Raw genomic sequence first — 17567 nt, 5'->3', positions numbered from 1 at the left:
GTCATCCAAATCTCCTGGAGAATATCCCGATCCTCTTCCGAATTGACAATACCCCAACTTGGTGTCATCCGCAAACTTTATCAGCCCACTCCTACTCTTGGTTCCCAGGTCAGCAATAAATAGATTGAATAAAAGCCTTGAGGAACTCCACTGGTAACCTCCAACCGGACAGTTCCCCTTCAATACTACCCTCTGCAGTCTCCCTTTAACCAGCTCCTTATCCACCTCTGGCTGATCTCCATCTTTTCCAGTTTAACCAGTAATTCTTCATGATCAAACGCCTTACTGAAATCCAGATATATGAGATCCACCGCATTTCCTTTGTCTAAAAATCTGTTACTCTCTCAAAGAAGGAGATCAAGTTGGTTTGGCACGATCTACCTTAATCCATGTTGTAATCTATCCCAGTTGCCAAACCATTCTCTCTTTAAGATTTTTTCCATGACTTTGCATACTACAGATGTTAGACTAACAGGCCTATAATTCCCGGGTCACTTTTTTCCCCTTCTTGAATATAGGAACTACATTAGCTAATCTCCAGTCAATTTATTAAAGATTATCAATATTCTAGGATGAAGATTATCCGGCTGTTCCAGTTTGGCTTCTACCTCAGCTACCGTAATGTCTACCCCATATCTTCATTCCCATCGGTCCTCTATCACTATTCTTCATTAGCCTCATTAAAGACCGAGGCAAAGTATGCTCAGATATTGTGCCATTCCAAGATTATCCCTAATCTCCACTCCATTTAAAGTTTTAAGGGTCCCACTTCTTCTTTCTTGGTTTTCTTTCTATTTATATGGCTAAAAACCGTTTGCTATTGGTTTTAAAGATCCATCTCCACTGCCTTTCTCACAGCTTCCTGCACCCTCTGACCTCAATAAGGTAGGTTTCCTTGCTGATCCTCCCATTTTCCACTCCTGCACGCTTTCTGCTTTTCAATTAATGACCCTCTAAGACGCTTGCTCATCCAGCTCGGTCTAAAACTGCTACCTACGAATACATGCCTCTGACAACTCCTGCAACTTCAACATCTGCCCTTAGATCCCTAAATATGTTAGCCCAGTCCACTTCCCTAACTAGTCGCCTTAATTTAGTAAAATTAGCCCTTTTGAAATCATACACCCTAGTCTCAGATGCACTATTGATTATCCTCCCATTTATTTGAAACGAATTAGCTCATGATCACTCGAGCCAAGGTTGTCCCCTACAACAATGTCCTCAACAAGGTCCTACTCACCAAAATCAAATCTAAAATGGCATCCCGGTTCAGCAACCACTTGATGAAGGAATTCATTAGCTATCACGTCTAGGAAAAGCTGAGCCCTATTATTATTACTAGCATTTGTTTCCCAATCTATATCCGGGAAGTTAAAGTCCCCCATGATCAAGCAGTTCCTATTAGTGTTTACCTCCTTAAAAACATTAAAGAGCTCCCTATCCATCTCTAAGCTAGATCAATCACTATCCTGGATGAGGCTCTGGTAGTTTTCTTCCCCAATGTGACCATTGCCCAAACAGACTCCGTATTGTCCATTGTCATCTGTCTGGTGATGTTCTTCTCCTAATATAGCATGTCAAGAAAATCCTCCAAATATTAATGATTAGCCTGTTGAACTGGAGATAGTTCACCTCCCAGTGACTTCTTAAATATCGGCTTCAATTACCTTTGGTAAATGAAATAACCAAACAATCATTCATTTTCTGCTATATCTGTAAAACGAATCTGAAAAGTTTTCAAAATAAATCACTTTAAAAATGTATAGTGTGTACCATCTAAAAGTGAAACCTACATCTATCTCTGAGTTGTGAAGAATATGTACTAAGGTTATAACAACCAACAAGAATGCACTTTTATGTAGAAATACATGATTCAATCAAGTCTTCCTTACTAGTGATTTAAATAAAATTGATTTAAATCAACTCCACCCTGGTCAGAGCCCGGGCTCCAGCTGGAACCCAAACATCTACACTGCAATTTTTAGCCCTGCAGCCTGAGCCAGAGTCAATTGACCCAGGCTCTGAGACTCAGTGTCATGGGTTTTTTATTGCAGTGTAGACATACCGCATGTGTGCTATACTCTTGCCTACCTGAATCACTTCCTACAGTCCCCTCTTTCCCCAGCAGTTATAGTAAAACATTAAATAACTGAAACTGAAAATAGTCTCAGACCTTCTGAGTGTCACGAGTGTCTTCTCTGTGGGTTTGGCACAGTGGCTACAGCAAGGCATCAGGCAGCAGTGCTCCATCCTGCACTGCTCCTTCCCAGGAGCTCAGAGGGTAGGTCAGTTCACCTTCACTGTCTTCTCTGCTACTGAATGGACCTGTTCTCCTTTTTGAGCTCCTCCTCCAAACCCTGCATGATTTGTAGGTCTGCAGGGTGGGGCTACCCAGGTTAAGAGCAGCTGCTTAACCCTTTCCTTACTGGTGCAGGGTTTGCATATCCCATCACACATGAATATATAGAAAACAGAATCTGTCAAACTAACTTCAGATAATTTGATGAGACTACAAGTTTGGCTGATAATGTTTACGGCATTGAAGTAATATACTTAGATTTCTTTAACACATTTGATTTGGTACTGCATGACACTTTGGTTAAGAAACTAGAATGATACAAAGTCAACATGGCGCATATTAAGTGGATTAAAAACTGACTAAATGACAGGTCTCAACATGTAACAGTAAATGAGGAATAATCCTTGGGTGGGTTTGTTTCTAGTGAGGTCCCACAGGGATTGGTTCTTGGCCTTATACTATTTAACTTTTTATGAATGACTTCGAAAACACAAAATCATAATTAATAAAGTTTACAGATGACACAAAGATTGGGGGGAGTAGTAAACAACAAGTATAAGTCACTAGCACAGAGTAATCTGGATCAATTGGTAAACTGGACCCAAGCAAACAATGTGTGTTTTAAATACTGCCAAGTGTAGGGTCCTACATCTAAGAAAAAAGAAGGTAGGTCACACTTACAGGATGAGAGACTCTACCCTGTGAAGTAGTGACTCTTCACAGGGGATTATGGTGGATAATCAACTGAACATGAGTTCTGGGTGCAACACTGTGGCCAAATGTTAAGGACGTTAAACAAAAGGTATTGAAGTTAGACACTTTTGAATCAGCAGGTCCAGATAACTTGCATCCACAAGTTTTAATAGAGATGGCTGAGGAGCTTGGAGGACCATTAATGTTGATTTTCAATAACTTCAAGAACTGGGGAAGTTCCAGAAGACTGGAAGAAAGCTAATTTTATCCCAATTTATAAAAAGGGTAAACAGGATGATCTAGGTAATTATAGGTGTGTAAGCCTGACATCAATCTCAGGCAAGATAATGGAGCAACTAATCTGGGACTTGAATAATAAAGAACTAAAGGAGGGTAATATAATTAATGCAAATCAATATGGGTTTATGGAAAAGACAGAACCTGTCAAACAACTTGATTTTTTTTTTAAATGAGATGACAAGTTTGGTTGATAAAAGGTAATATTGTTGACACAATATATTTTGACTAAGTACCACACATTTAGATTAAAAAAACTAGAATATGAAATTAACATGACACTCAATAAATGGATTAAAAACTGGCTAAGTGATAGGTGTCAAAATGTAACTGTAAATGGAGAATGATCATCGAGCAGGTGGGTTTCCAGTGGGGTTCTGCAGAAATCGGTTCTTGGGCCTATATTATTTAATATCTTTATCAATGAGCTGGAAGAAAACATAAAATCATTACTGATAAAGTTTGCAGATGACAGAAAAATTGGGGAAGTGGTAAATAATAAAGGGGACGGGTCATGAATTCAGAGCCATGCGAATCATTTGGTAAACTGGATGCAAGCAAACAATAGCCTTATTAAAGTGCATAATATAAAGGTATATATCTAGCAACAATATAGGCTATACTTATAGAATGAGGGACTCTACACTGGGAAGCAGTGACACTGAAAAATATTTGGGGATCATGGTGGATAATCAGCTGAACATTAGCTCCCAGTGTAATGCTTTGGCCAAAAGAGCTAATGCAATCCTGGGATGCATAAACAAAGGAATCTCAAGATGGAGTAGGGAGGTTATTTTACCTCCATATTTGGCACTGGTGCAACCACTACTGGAATACTGTGTTCAGTTCTGGTGTCCACAATTCAAGAAGGATGTTGATAAATTGGAGAGGGTTCAGAGAAGAGCCACGAAAACAATTAAAGGATTAGCAAACATGCCTTATAGTGATAGATTCAAGAAGCTCAATCTATTTAACTTAACAAAGAGAGGATCAAGGAGTGACATGATTTCAGTCTATAAGTACCTACGTGAGGAACAAATATTTAATAATGGGCTCTTCAATCTAGCAGAGAAAGATATAACATGGTCCAATGGCTTGAAGCTGAAGCTAGACAAATTCAGACTGGAAATAAGGCGTAAATTGTTAACAGTGAGAGTAATTAACTATTAGAATAATTTACAAAGGGACATGGCGGATTCTCCATCACTGACAATTTTTAAACCAAGATTAGAATTTTTTCTAAGAGATCTGCTGTAGGAATTATTTTTGAGAAGTTCCAGGGCCCAGCGCTAGTCCACAGATGAGTTTTTGAGAAACACTGCTCTAGTTCAACCACATCTATTGGACCAGAAGCAGGGATTAATTCAGGGAAGTTCTCTGGCCTGTGTTATACAGGAGATTAGACTAGATCACCACAATGGTCCCTTCTGGTCTTCAGGTCTATGAATCAATGAATTAATCTACGAACACTGAGCAACAGTCAGGAGGGCTGGTGGAGCCTGCAAGGGGCCTACAGAGAGGATGTAAAAAGACTTTGAGGAGGGGTGAGGCAAGGAAGAGGCTGAGGCAGTGTCGTGCAGAGTGGTGACGAGGCCTGCAGCAATTACTTACATGCTCAGGCTACAACTTCCAGCAAGACTTGGAGAAAAACCTCCTTTTCTGGCCCAGTGTCAGTGGGGCTGATGAACTGCTGAGCCTACAACAAGCGAGAATGGACTGATGGATCCAAGATGGCACAGAGAGGAGCAGTAGCCCAAAGAATGCAAAGACCCTGTTTAGCCAGCACTTTGGAAAATCTGCCCCATAGAATCTTCTTAGCAGCACTAATAGTCATACTAGCTGTACAGGCTATTAACCAGTCTTCCATGTTTCCTAGCCTGTATCCTAAGGATTTATTTTCTTTCATTAGTATGGTAGGGATTTTGTGAAAAAAGCAGTGTCCTGAGCATGTCTGGGTTTAGTTTGTCAAGTTCATTCCAAATTGCATTCCTGAAATATTGCTTTTGTCAGTTTCTCTCATTTTAAAAGCACATACAGAATGAGCAGAGTGCATGAAGTCCAGTTTACCATCTATTGATTCTTTTCTGGCATTGATTGTAGCTATGCTGGCACAGCTATGCTCTGTACCAACGGAAGATAAAGGGATAAGGAGCCTAAGGAATGCTCCCTTGCATGTTTTGGTTATCTCCAGAAGGGTAAGGACTCGAGTGAGGCTTGTCCAGATAGCTAAATCCCAGCAAACCCATACAACCTACTCCACCTATCCACTGGGAAAGATGGTGGGCCAATTGAAGAGAAGTTGTGGCACAGACACATGACTCATCACTCATTTGTGCACACACACAGACAGGGAAGAAGGGGAGAAACTGAATGAGGGATCGAGAAGGAAGACAAAAGAACAGGCATAGGAGCAGATTTCCTAAGTGATGCTGAATGTGACAGGTACAGAACAAAATTATAACTAAAAGCTTAGTTATTACATTAAAGACCAGATTCTCCCATTGCACGAAGGCTAGTACCTCAAACATGTTTATGAATTTATTCTCACCCCCCCCCCCATGAGGTAGGGAAGTATTGTTTTCCCCATTTTACAGCAGGAGATACGGAGAGACAGAGAAAGATTAAGGGACATTATTAAGTGCTCAAGGTCACACAGGAAGTCTCCTGACTCCCAGTCAGATATCTTAACCCCAAGACAATACCGTCCTCTTCTGTGAACTGTGCTGAGAAATGTAAAATAGACACCAAGAGGGCCACACAACCAAAAACACTTTAGAGTAGCTATGTGGTGGACATGGAGCAAAAATACAAGAATTCTTAAACCACACCAGTATGCTGGTGTGAATGCGCTGAAACATATTTGCTTAAACCAGTTATGTTCAACTGGTTCAGTTACAAAAGGTTAACACAGCTTAATGACCTGGCCTCAGAATTTGTCATCTCTGGTCATTGTATTAACAATATTGCCAAATCCGTTGATAGGATTCCTCAGGCCTAACCTACATTACAAAACTGAACCACCTTGACAACTGTTGCCAACAATAGTTGCAAGTTGAGCTGTAGATGTAGGCAAGAATCAAGCCATATTCAGCTCCATTTCAGCAATCATAGTTAAACAGTGCTTTGTTAAAAAGATCCTGAAATCATACTAAAGGGAAATACAATTAGGAAAAAATTCACCAGCACAGGAAGCAACCTAAAGTCCCCCAACCAAATTCCACCGAGTATGGACAGCATGTCTGTGGGCCAATGGAGACATTGTACCCCACTTGTAGGTGTAAAATGCATGACTTCAAAGCACAAATGGGCGCTCAAACAGCGCTGGAAAAATCAATACCAAACAAAAAAACAAATGGCTTTCAAATGATTCTGGATTCTTTAAAACAAGAAGTTCTTATTTTTAGACCACATACAATAGCTTAAGGTGCTTTTTCTTTAGTCCCCTGGATGGTAGTTAAGTAACTATACATGCCTAGCCTGGTTCCTTTCTGATGGTAAATAGGAGATTTTGCATTTAAGTTACAATATGGAATACTTCAGAGCAACCTCATGCCAAAATGGCACATTTCTGAAGGATGCAAAGGTATTCAATAAAAAGCTTTTAAAGGCATATTTTTAAACTTGCAGGAGGAAAGCTTTTCTGTGTCAAGACACTAATTCTTTTAACAGCATTGATCAAAATGTCATTCTTTTATGAGTGTACAATACCTTTTAATGGCATACAACAAGCCATTAGGGTTATACACCTCCAGACAGCTTACTGGAAAAAAGGGAACACTAGCCAAGATACAGTCACCAGTTTTTCTACTTCTAATAAGGTTCAGCTTTTTCCCCCACCTCTATTTCATCCTAAACCCATAAGTGAAATTATCCAAGGATTAAACCAAACTTCCTATCACTTCACCAGGCACAATTATTTTCACAGGGACCCACACCTACACCCAATATTCCCAAGAAATGCCTCTTTCTAAATACTGTAAAATATTCTGGCTTTCCAAATGGGACTCTGCCATCAAAGATGTAACCACCTGTGCTCTGCTTTCCCCACAAATGATCAGACTTCTCTCTTAATTAGCATTGGCTGAGGACTAGAAGTTGAATGAATTGTACAGTTTTGTTCTATATTTTTAGTTTCCTGAAATAAAAAAATACTTTAACAATCCAATTCTATCCCAGGTCTCAACCATTCTACAGATAATGTGAATCTCTTCAAGTGCACCAACTCTTCAGAGATTCTAAGCAATATTGGTGATTGCATTTACTCTGCTTGAATGAAAAGCAAGCATGAACTCCTGAAAAAAGTGTTCAGCACCACTTCAAATCCTTGCTTCAGTTAAAAATACCAATAGGAAAGGCAAAGGATTTTGTCATCCCATCTTTGAGAGATTTCATGGTAAGGGTAGTGGACTATTTATGGGGTTTAGTAAAAGATGAGGCTGAGGAATGGGTGCAGTAGAAGAACTTTACACATTTCATTCTCTGAAATATTCGTAGATAATATCAGATCTTCCCTTCAGCTACTCCTTATGTGGACAAATTAGCTAGACCATGCCTAAATCAGAATTATTAAAACCAAGAGGAAAAACAATTCCTTGTTAAAAAGGTAATAATATCAACGAAGGAAAAGCTAACAAAATGCAAATGTAAAATAAGATTCTGATTAGAAACAAAAAGAAGGTTATAAAATTATAAGCTAAAGCACATTCAGTCATGACTATGGGATTGTTTACACAGCAAATTAGTTCAGTGAAAGCCAGAATACGAATCTATCACACACCATGCACTAACTCACCACATGAACCCTGCTACCACACACTTGAAGTTCCACAGCATCCTTTGACATACAAATGCACTCTGAAACTTTTAGGGGGTTGTAGCAGGGTCCATCCAACAAGTTAGTACAGAGTTACCAAGTCACCCCCAAATAGCATGACCTGCCCAGCCAGAGCAACTAATAATGCAGACCAAAACCAAGTCGAGATTAGAAGAGCAGTGACCTAAACCAGCTATAGCTAAGAAACGTATCTAAGTAGCTGATACTGTGCATAATATAATTGCTGTTCAGGTAACACACACCTCCTGTGCTTGTAAGTGCAGCTGCAAACCCTTAATCACACAAATAGGCTAAGGAAACTCAATGAGAATACTCACATGGACAAACATTGGCAGTATCAGGGCCCTAATGGCTTAGTGATATCAGCTGATGATGGCAGCAGAGCAGGTGCAGGGGAATACCAGTCATATGGTTAACACATGACGGAGCCTTGATCCCCTCACCTGTATTTGGACACCTTTGAGATGTGTTTTTTTGACTTTGCTAACAATGTGTCAGTTTAAACAACCTATATATTTTTTTGTTCTGTGCATCTGTTATTTTTTAAGCAGGATTATTTCTAACAGTAAAATGAGGAAAAATATTTTGTGGAACATACTGTAAGGTAAAAATAACTTATCTCTCCAGTAAGCAATATGAACTACCTGTTTAATATGGATTGTTGTTCTGACTATTATTTACCAGAGAGTTCACAGTTGATCTGTCACAGTTGAAGTCAAATGAATGAATACATATTCAAGTACGTGTTCTAATTTCCAGAAACATATGATTTACTAGATTACAGCTTTTTGTGTCAACCCAGCTGCTGTGCTGTGCAGTAAATTGCAGCTCATTTTAAAAACTGATCTATATCATGTGCAATAAACAATGCAGCAAAATGTAATAACTACTGTTCGAATTATCCAAGTACAAAGTATCAAATCACAAAGCTGGGGTGCTCAAACTTTGAAAATTTAACTGCCTTGCAAAAACTGACAAAGATTTAGTCAGGAGCTAACTTTTTACCCTGCATACAAGGATTTGTAATGGAATGATGGACTCCGCTTTGAACTCAAGGAATAAACAGCATAACTATACAGTGACCCACTCCAGTGCTGAAGACCTATTCCTTGTTATGTATTTTAATTTCAGTATACACAAACACACACACAATGTCAGTGTGATATGGAATAAAGGTGTGGCCACCCCAAACTCATGCCTAGCAACATTACTCACAAAATTAGAGGAGGTGGGAGATCAAAATAAGGCTTTTAATAAACCCTGGATTGCACTGGTCACAATCAGTACCTTCAGACTCCTGAGGAACTTCTGCACCAAAACATTTAAAATTCTATGCACAATATCATAAAATTCTGCAAATTTTGTCAATAAATTAATGTGGAGGCTCCAGCATGGCAGTTGGGCACACAGATGACTGGCTGCATGGAGGTGGGAGATCACCCTGCAGGGCTCCCCCCACCTCAGGACAAGGACTCAGTGGTGAGGCTGCACCCAACCCTGACACAGCACAAGGGCCGGGGCTGCCCTAGAGGTCCACATCCCAGGGAGAGGGCTGCAGGATGATCTCCCAACTCTGTGCATCCAGTCATCTGTAATCCCTGCTGGAGCCTCCACATTTATTTATTGACAAATAACATTTGCCAAATTTTGTAGAATTTTAAAATACTGTGCACACAATTTTTATTTCTTTGGCACAGAATTTTTAATGTTTTGGTGCAGAATTCTCTCAGGAGTAGCAGGAAGCAACTCACCAGGATTAGCAGTCCCGTGCCAGGGAGGCAGGCTCAGCCCAGCAGGATCCAAGCGTAGAGGGGCTTAGTGTGGTGGGGGAGAGCCAGGTGTGGGGTTAGAGGGTTCTGTGTGCAGCAATCTGGGTGTGGGTAGTTCAGTGGGGGATCCGGATGCACAGGGGCTTGTTGAGGGGTTCTGGGTACAGGGACAATGGGACTCTTCAGGGGGGTCCAGGTGAAGGTGTAGAGAAAGGTTTGCAGGATCAGGTGATGGTAAAACTCATTATTTTAAAAATACACTGGCAGTTACCCCATTGAACTATTGCATAGAATAAATGGTAACCATCAAATATGCCTCTGTAAAGGATCAGCCTGGCCTTGCCTGATTAGCAGTTATCCCATTTAATTATTGCATAAACTAAATAGCAACTGCTAATGTCCATTTTTAAAATAAAAGGAGTTTTGGACTAGGATCCAAATTCAATCCCTAGTGTAAAGAAAAGAAATCCTGAAGCAGAGCAACAATTACTACAATTGTCATTTGGATTCTCTCAGAAAGATAGGCTTGAGTCACTCAAGAGCAGCTACATGAATGTGTCAGGAAAATCCCTTGAACAATGACTATCTTCTTCCTTTGGTAGGAAAAGATCAGCCAATAACACAATCATATCCATCTCTGTAACCAGACTGACCAAGGTCAAGGCAGCCTGAGGAACCAAGAAATTGTCAGAGGTGCTCACCCACAATTTTCTGCAATAATAGATGGAACACCACTTGAGAGTTAACCAACTCTTCAGGCTAACAATCTGGCTGTCTTGGGAATGGGCCTCACAATAGCTTAAAAAACACAAGGACCATAACCCCTTCATCCCCCCCAAATAGAGAAACCTCAAACAACAATGGACCCAATACTTCCCCACTGGTTTTCACCAGCCAAGAAGGACATCAGAAGGCAGAGTGTCAGCACAACATTTAGGGCTAGCAGAGAGTGTGATGACAACAGGAGATGCAGTTGGGGAGAAAACACAGCGACTGAAGAAGAATCACCTTATTGTATCTTTCACCCCAGCTACTCATTCTCCCTGTAAGCAGCAATACTTACATTAATATACTCAGCAAGACGACAACACTAACATACTCTGCTTACATCCAAGAGTCCTTAGGATTTGGTTTCAAGTCCTAGAGCAATTATGACAATTTGAACTGTTCCCTCATACCTAGGGTGACCAGATGTCCCGTTTTTTTCGGACTTTTTCTTATATAGGCCCCTGTTACCACCCACCCCGTCCCATTTTTTCACAGTTGCTATCTGGCCACCCTACTCATATCCATCCCATTAAAAATCTCTGGCAATTGCAACGCATGACACAAGCCAATGCAGTGAGGTGTCTTGTGGCTGAGCTCCACCAGCAAAGCATCTGGTGCTTCTACACCTCCCCACCTCCCAAAAATGATGAAGTGATTCCTCTATTAGCTTCTCTCCTTGTATAATTGGGAGAGACACAGTTAGGATGAGCCCCAGATGCCCTGAAGGTTGCTCGACAGGACAAGCAGGTGCTCCATTGGGAAAGACTCACTCTGAGAACCTCCTCCTGTGTATCATCCATGATTTCGAGTTGACGCAGGCGCTCTTGATACAACATATGGAACTCTCCAAAGAGCTGCTTCATCTCAAAAGAGCAACAGGGATCATGGGCATCTGCTTCCCTTTCATCATCAACTTCTGCAGGAAAGGGCAAGTAAAGCAGCTATCAAGGTCAGGTTAATATATTTAAGGTCAGTAAGGACCAACGTGATCATCTAATCCTACAGTCTGTATAACACAGGGCATAGCTTTTGATTGGGTCATTACAGCACATCTCAATTAAATACTTCAAGTAATGCAGAGTCTACCACATCACTCGTAGCTTGTATGCTTAGCCCCACAGTTTGGACTGCGGGGGTGTGAGTAGCAGCATGCACTAACACAGTGATACTCAGACTGAGGCTCACAAGCAGCTCTTTAATGTGTCTCCTGTAGCTCTTTGCAGCACATTATATTAAAACACTATGTGATTCAATTATTAACCAATCTAACCAATCAGAATGCTACTGGCATCTCCCTCTGGCTCCTAGGTGGAGGGAAGGCCACAGAGACTCTGCATGCTGCCCCCAGCACCAGCTCAGCAGCTCCCATTGGCCAGGAACCATGGTCAGTAGGAGCTGAGGGGGCAGTACCTGCAGGCTCGGGCAATGCGCAGAGCCCTGTGGTCACGCCTCTGCCTAGGAGCCAGAGAGAGATGTCTCTGCTTCACAGGATCTGCCTGAGGTAAGCACCGCCTGGAGCCTGCACCCCATCCCACATCCCAACCTCCTGCCCCAGCCCTGAGCCCCCTCCTGCACCCCAAGCCCCAGACCCAATGCAGAGCCCGCACCCCCAGCTGGAGCCCTCACACACCCCCACACGCCAACTCTCTGTCCCATCCTGGAGCCCTCTCCTGCACTCCAAACCCCTCATCTCCATGCCCACCCCAGAACCCATACCCCCAGCCAGAGCCCTCACCCCCTCTACTGAGGTCTGAATATCACTGTAAATGCCCTCATATCTAATTCACCACCCCCCCTCTGTCACAGCCTCCCCCCCCGGGCGTTACCCTGACCACTCCCCCTCTATCACAGCCCCTCCCAGGCGTTTCCTGACCACCCCCTCTTTCATAGCCCTCCCCGGGCGTTACCCTGACCACACCCCCCGTCACAGCCCCCAGGCGTTTCCTGACCACCCCCTCTGTCACAGCCTCCCCCGGCTGTTACCCTGACCACTCCCCTCTATCACAGCCCCTCCCAGGCGTTTCCTGACCACCCCCTCTTTCATGGCCCTCCCGGGCGTTACCCTGACCACACCCCGTCACAGCCCCCGGGCGTTACCTGACCACACCCCGTCACAGCCCCCGGGCGTTTCCCTGACCACCCCCCCTCTGTCACAGCCCCGCCCGCCCCGGGGCATCTGACATCAGCCCCCACCTGGGGCGGCCCCCGCGCGCGCCGCGCTCCGACCCAGCCGCTCCATGCTGCTCGCGGGTCCCGGCTCTGCGGTTCGAACGCGGCCGCCAGACCCGCGTCCCGCCCAGCTCTTGACTGACAAGTCTCTCTGCCATTCGCGATGCGTCCTGACCACGACTCCGCCCCCTACCGCGATGTCTGTCCAATCAACGGTCAATGTGGCGGGGCGAGGCGGTTTCCTCGGAGACGGACGCTCGAAGTTGCAGGCATCTGGGCGGTACTTAGCGTTGAGTAACAGATTCGTCCCCCAATAAGAGTGCAGCATCTTGCGCATGTGCGCGCTCCATTGGGCAGAGGAAGGAGGAGGCGGGACTACTCGCTGAACTTGAGGACGCCAAGCGACTGACGCTATGGAGACGGGCTGGGGCGGGCAGCCAGCTGCGGTTCCTATGGTGACGGGGGGGGGGTGTCAAGTTCCCGGGTTAATGCGGGTTCGGCGGTTGCGGGGAGGGGGAACAGTCCGGCTTCCGGGACAGCCCCCCCCATCCCCCGCCCCTCTAGGGCAGAGCCCCCCCCACCCCATCCCCCGCCCCTCTAGGGCAGAGCCCCCCCCCTCCCCTGCTGCCCCTCCGGGGCAGAGCCCCCCCATCCCCCGCCCCTCTAGGGCAGAGCCCCCCCCTCGCCTGCTGCCCCTCCGGGACAGAGCCCCCCCCTCCCCCGCCCCGCGAGGGCAGAGCCCCCCCAGTCCCCTCCTGCTGCCTCCCTGGGACAGCCCCCCCCTCCCCCGCCCCTCTAGGGCAGAGCCCCCCCCTCGCCTGCTGCCCCTCCGGGACAGAGCCCCCATCCCCTGCCCTCTAGGGCAGAGCCCCCTCGCCTGCTGCCCTCCGGGACAGAGCCCCCATCCCCGCCCCTCTAGGGCAGAGCCCCCTCGCCTGCTGCCCCTCCGGGACAGAGCCCCCATCCCCGCCCCTCTAGGGCAGAGCCCCCATTCCCCTCCTGCTGCCTACCTGGGATAGAGCCCCCATCCCCTGCCTCTCTAGGGCAGAGCCCCCCAATCCTCTGCCCCTCTAGGGTAGAGCCCCCATTCCCCTCCTGCTGCCTCCTGGGAAAGAGCCACCCCCGGTCCTCCAGCTGCTGCCTTCCGGGACAGAGCCCCGCCCCATCCCCACCTGCTTCCTCCCGAGGACAGAGCCCCCATCCCTGGCCTGCTGCCTCCCGAGGACAGAGCCCCCACCTCCCTTGCCCCTCCAGAACAGAGCCCCCCTCCCTGACCACATCTCCTGCCCTGCTGCCTCCCCTAGGCTGAGCCCCCGCCCCATTTCCTGCCCTGCTGCCTCCCCATCTCCCGCCTGCTGCTTCTCCCGGGCAGAGAGGCCCCTGCCCCCACATCCCCTGCCCCATCCAGGCAGAGACACCCCCACACACATCAACTTACTCCCTGGCGTTCCCCTCCTTCACCTAACCACCCTGGGCACAGAGACCCATATCCCCTGCTCCACCCAGGCACAGAGCCCCTCCACATCCACTAGCTCCCTGTTCAGAAAGCTCCCCCTACAGCCCCTTCTGCCCCTGCAGAGAGCCCCCTGCCCCCATATGCCTGGGCAGAGAGCCCTCTGCCCCCTCCTCCCTGTCCAGAGAGGCCCTCCCACAACCCCTAATTCCCCTGGGCAGAGAGCCCCCCCTCCTACTGCCCCAGGGACTGCTCTCTGCCCAGGAGGTGGGGGACAGGCTAGAGTGTCTTTCTACCCGTAGGCCGTGGGGGGGGGGGCTCCCTGCCTGCGTTTAGGGACTGGGGAGGCTCTCTTCCCTAAACCCAGGCAGAAAGCCCCCCTCCCACAGCCTCTACCCCTATAGTCAACCCCCAGGTCCCTCCCACAGTCCCTACCCAGAGAACTCCTCCCCCACAGGCAGAGAACCCCACAGCCCCTCCCCCTGGGCAAAAAGTCTCCCCCCCACACCTGGTCCCTAGCCCTACAGGCAGAGAGTTCCCCCCCTCCAACTGCCCCTCTCTCCCCTGGCAGAGGGCCAGTACCCCCCTCCCAAGTCAGAAAGACCCCCTATAGTCCAAATTCTCAACAGGCAGAGAGCCCCCTAGACCCACCAGGCAGAGCCCCTTCTATGGCCCTATCAGGCAGAGAGCACCCCCAAAGGCAGAGTCCCCTACAGATCCTAGTGGGCTGCAAGGGATGCATCATTCAATAATTGCCCTGTTCTGTTCATTCCCTCTGAAGCACCTGGCACTGGCCACTGTCAGAAGACAGGATACGGGACTAGAGGGGGACCTTTGGTCTGATGCAGTATGACTGTTCTTATGCTCTTACCCCCTGACCCCACCAGGCAGAGAGCCTCCCTCTACAGCTCCTACCCCCCTGAGCAGAGAGCCTCCCCCTATATCACACTAGCTCATACAGCCCTCTACACCCCACCAGATAGTCCCCCTGCTGGGAGGGCAGGCTCATTTCAGAAAAATTGGGGGAGGTGGCAAAACTGTATCAGCCTATAGACTATTCTGTGTGATTAGATTATATCCTGAAAAATCTGAAGTGGTGGGGGAAGGAAATGTAAAAAGTGGAAGATGTAATGGAACATAAAAACCTATGAAAATTCTGGGATGTGGGGCAAACCATGATCAGGGGGCAACTGCCCCCCTTACCTGTAGTAAATGATGCATCTGAGGCTCAGGTCAGCTATCCTCACTATGACCCCTTCCCTCCTCAGCAAACATTACCCCAACACCACCAACCCCTTTGTAACATAAGAACGGCCATAGTGGGTCAGAGCAAAGGTCCAACTAGCGCAGTACCCTGTCTTCCAACAGTGGCCAGTGCCTGGTGCCTCAGAGGGAATGAACAGAACAAGGTAATTATCAAGTGATCCATCCCCTATTGTCCAGTCCCATCTGGCAGTCAGAGGTTTAGCAACATCCAGAGCGTGGGTTTACGTCCTTGACAATCATGGCTAACAGCCATTGATGGGCCTATCCTCGAGGAATTAATCTAATTCTTCTTAGAACCCAGTTATAGTTTTGGCCTTCACACCATCCCCTGGCAATGAGTTCCACAGCTTGACTGTGCATTGCGTGAAGAAGTATTTCCTTATGTTTGTTTACCTGCTGCCTATTTCTTGTGTTGCGTGCAGAGGTAAATAACACTTCCTATTCACTTTTCCCCCCCACTTAGTAGTCTCTTTTCTAAGATGAACAGTCCCAGTTTTTTTAATTGATCCAGGCCCCTAAGCATTTTTGTTACCCTTCCCAATTCTAACTTTTCCAATTCTAACTTTTTTTTTTTTTTTTTAAGATGAGGCGAGCAGAACTGCATCCTCTATTCAAGGTGTGGGCTTATATAGTGGATTTATAAAGGGGCATGATGATATTATCTATCTTATTATCTATCCCTTTCCAAAGGGTTCCTAACATTGTGTTAACTTGTTTGAGTACCACTGCACATTGAGCAGATATTTTCAGAGAACTATTCATGATGACTTCACAATCTGTTTCTAGAGTGGAAACAGCTAATTTAGATCCCATCCTTTTGTATGCATAGGTGGGATTATGTTTTCCAATGTGCATGACTTTGCATTTATCAACATTGAATCTCATCTCCCATTTTGTTGCCCAGTCACCCAGTTTTGTGAGATCCTTTTGTAACTCTTTGTAGTCAGCTTTGCACTTAACTAGCTTGAGCAATTAGGTATCATCTGCAACTTTGCCACATCACTCTTTACCCCTTTTTCCAGATCATTTATTAGTATGTCGAACAGCCCTGGTCCCAGTATAGAGCTGTGAGTGACTTTGCTATTTACCACTTTCCACTGTGAAAACTGACCATTTATTTATACTCCTTGTTTCCTATCTTTTATTACTGATCCATGAGAAGACCTTCCCTCTTATCCCATGTCTGCTTACTTTGCTTAACAGACTTCAGTGAAAGAACTTGTCAAAGGCTTGCAAGTAGACAACCCCCTTATACACATCTATGCAGACTTTCTGGTGTAGATCCCCCAGGGAGGGAAGAAAGAGTCTGCACCATGGGGGCTCGTAAGTTATGGGGTGGCTGGTGGGAGCCGATATCCCACCCTTCTGTTAACTATTGCCAGAGCACACATCTCACTCCTGCACCAGAGTAGACATCCACTTCCACGCAGTTTCCTACCAGTCCCTCTCAGCCCCTGCACTAGGGTAGACAAACCCACTCTACCTACCCTGCCTCCCATCCTATCCAGCTCGGGGAAACACTCTCTCCCCGACAGACATCCATCCACACTCCTGCCCCAGGACAGATAGGCCCTCAGTCTACACCTCCCCCTACCTTTCCCATGGGAAAAGCTACATGGAGATGGGGAGTCTGCCCCTGCCGCATGTGGGAGGCTGCTAGGGTAGGACAAACCCCCACAGGACAAACCCACACACACCCAAGGCCTTAGATCAGGGGTCAGCAACCTTTCAGGTTTCAGAGTAACAGCCGTGTTAGTCTGTATCCGCAAAAAGAACAGGAGTACTTGTGGCACCTTAGAGACTAACACATTTAATTGAGCATAAGCCCACGAAAGCTTATGCTCAAATAAATGTGTTAGTCTCTAAGGCGCCACAAGTACTCCTGCTCTTCTTTCAGAAGTGGTGTGCCAAGTCTTCATTTATTCCCTGTAATTTAAGGTTTTGCGTGCCAGTAATGTATTTTAACGTTTTTAGAAGGTCTGTCTCTGTAAGTCTAGATTATATAACTAAACTATTGTA

The 17567-nt window shown here is 46.0% G+C and overlaps 1 protein-coding gene and 1 long non-coding RNA gene across 14 annotated transcripts in view; one reads left to right on the top strand and one right to left on the bottom strand.

Annotated features, from left to right (window-relative positions):
- Positions 1–13239, bottom strand: part of LOC120384228 (mitotic spindle assembly checkpoint protein MAD1-like) — a 268654-nt gene extending 255415 nt beyond the window's left edge. For 4 of the 6 annotated variants that reach the window (XM_039502618.1, XM_039502612.1, XM_039502613.1 and 1 more), the window contains exons 1-2: positions 12854–13239; positions 11431–11576 (exon numbers count right to left, since the gene is read on the bottom strand). In XM_039502618.1, coding sequence (XP_039358552.1) covers positions 11431–11576; positions 12854–13166 — 459 coding nt within the window. In that variant the 5' untranslated portion in view covers positions 13167–13239. The remainder of the gene's footprint in view (positions 1–11430; positions 11577–12853) is intronic. The other 2 variants (XM_039502616.1, XM_039502617.1) reach the window with 1 other exon arrangement.
- The window catches only part of LOC120384229, a 47367-nt gene continuing 42633 nt past the window's right edge, over positions 12834–17567 (top strand). For all 8 annotated transcript variants that reach the window (XR_005588682.1, XR_005588683.1, XR_005588685.1 and 5 more), the window contains exons 1-2: positions 12834–13284; positions 16132–16164. This is a non-coding gene — a long non-coding RNA (uncharacterized LOC120384229). The remainder of the gene's footprint in view (positions 13285–16131; positions 16165–17567) is intronic.

This window comes from Mauremys reevesii, linkage group 16 (genome assembly GCF_016161935.1).
Source record: "Mauremys reevesii isolate NIE-2019 linkage group 16, ASM1616193v1, whole genome shotgun sequence".
Lineage (NCBI taxonomy): Eukaryota > Metazoa > Chordata > Testudines > Geoemydidae > Mauremys > Mauremys reevesii.
The sequence above is the reverse complement of the archived record's forward strand: the minus strand, read 5'-3'. Positions and strand labels throughout refer to the sequence as shown.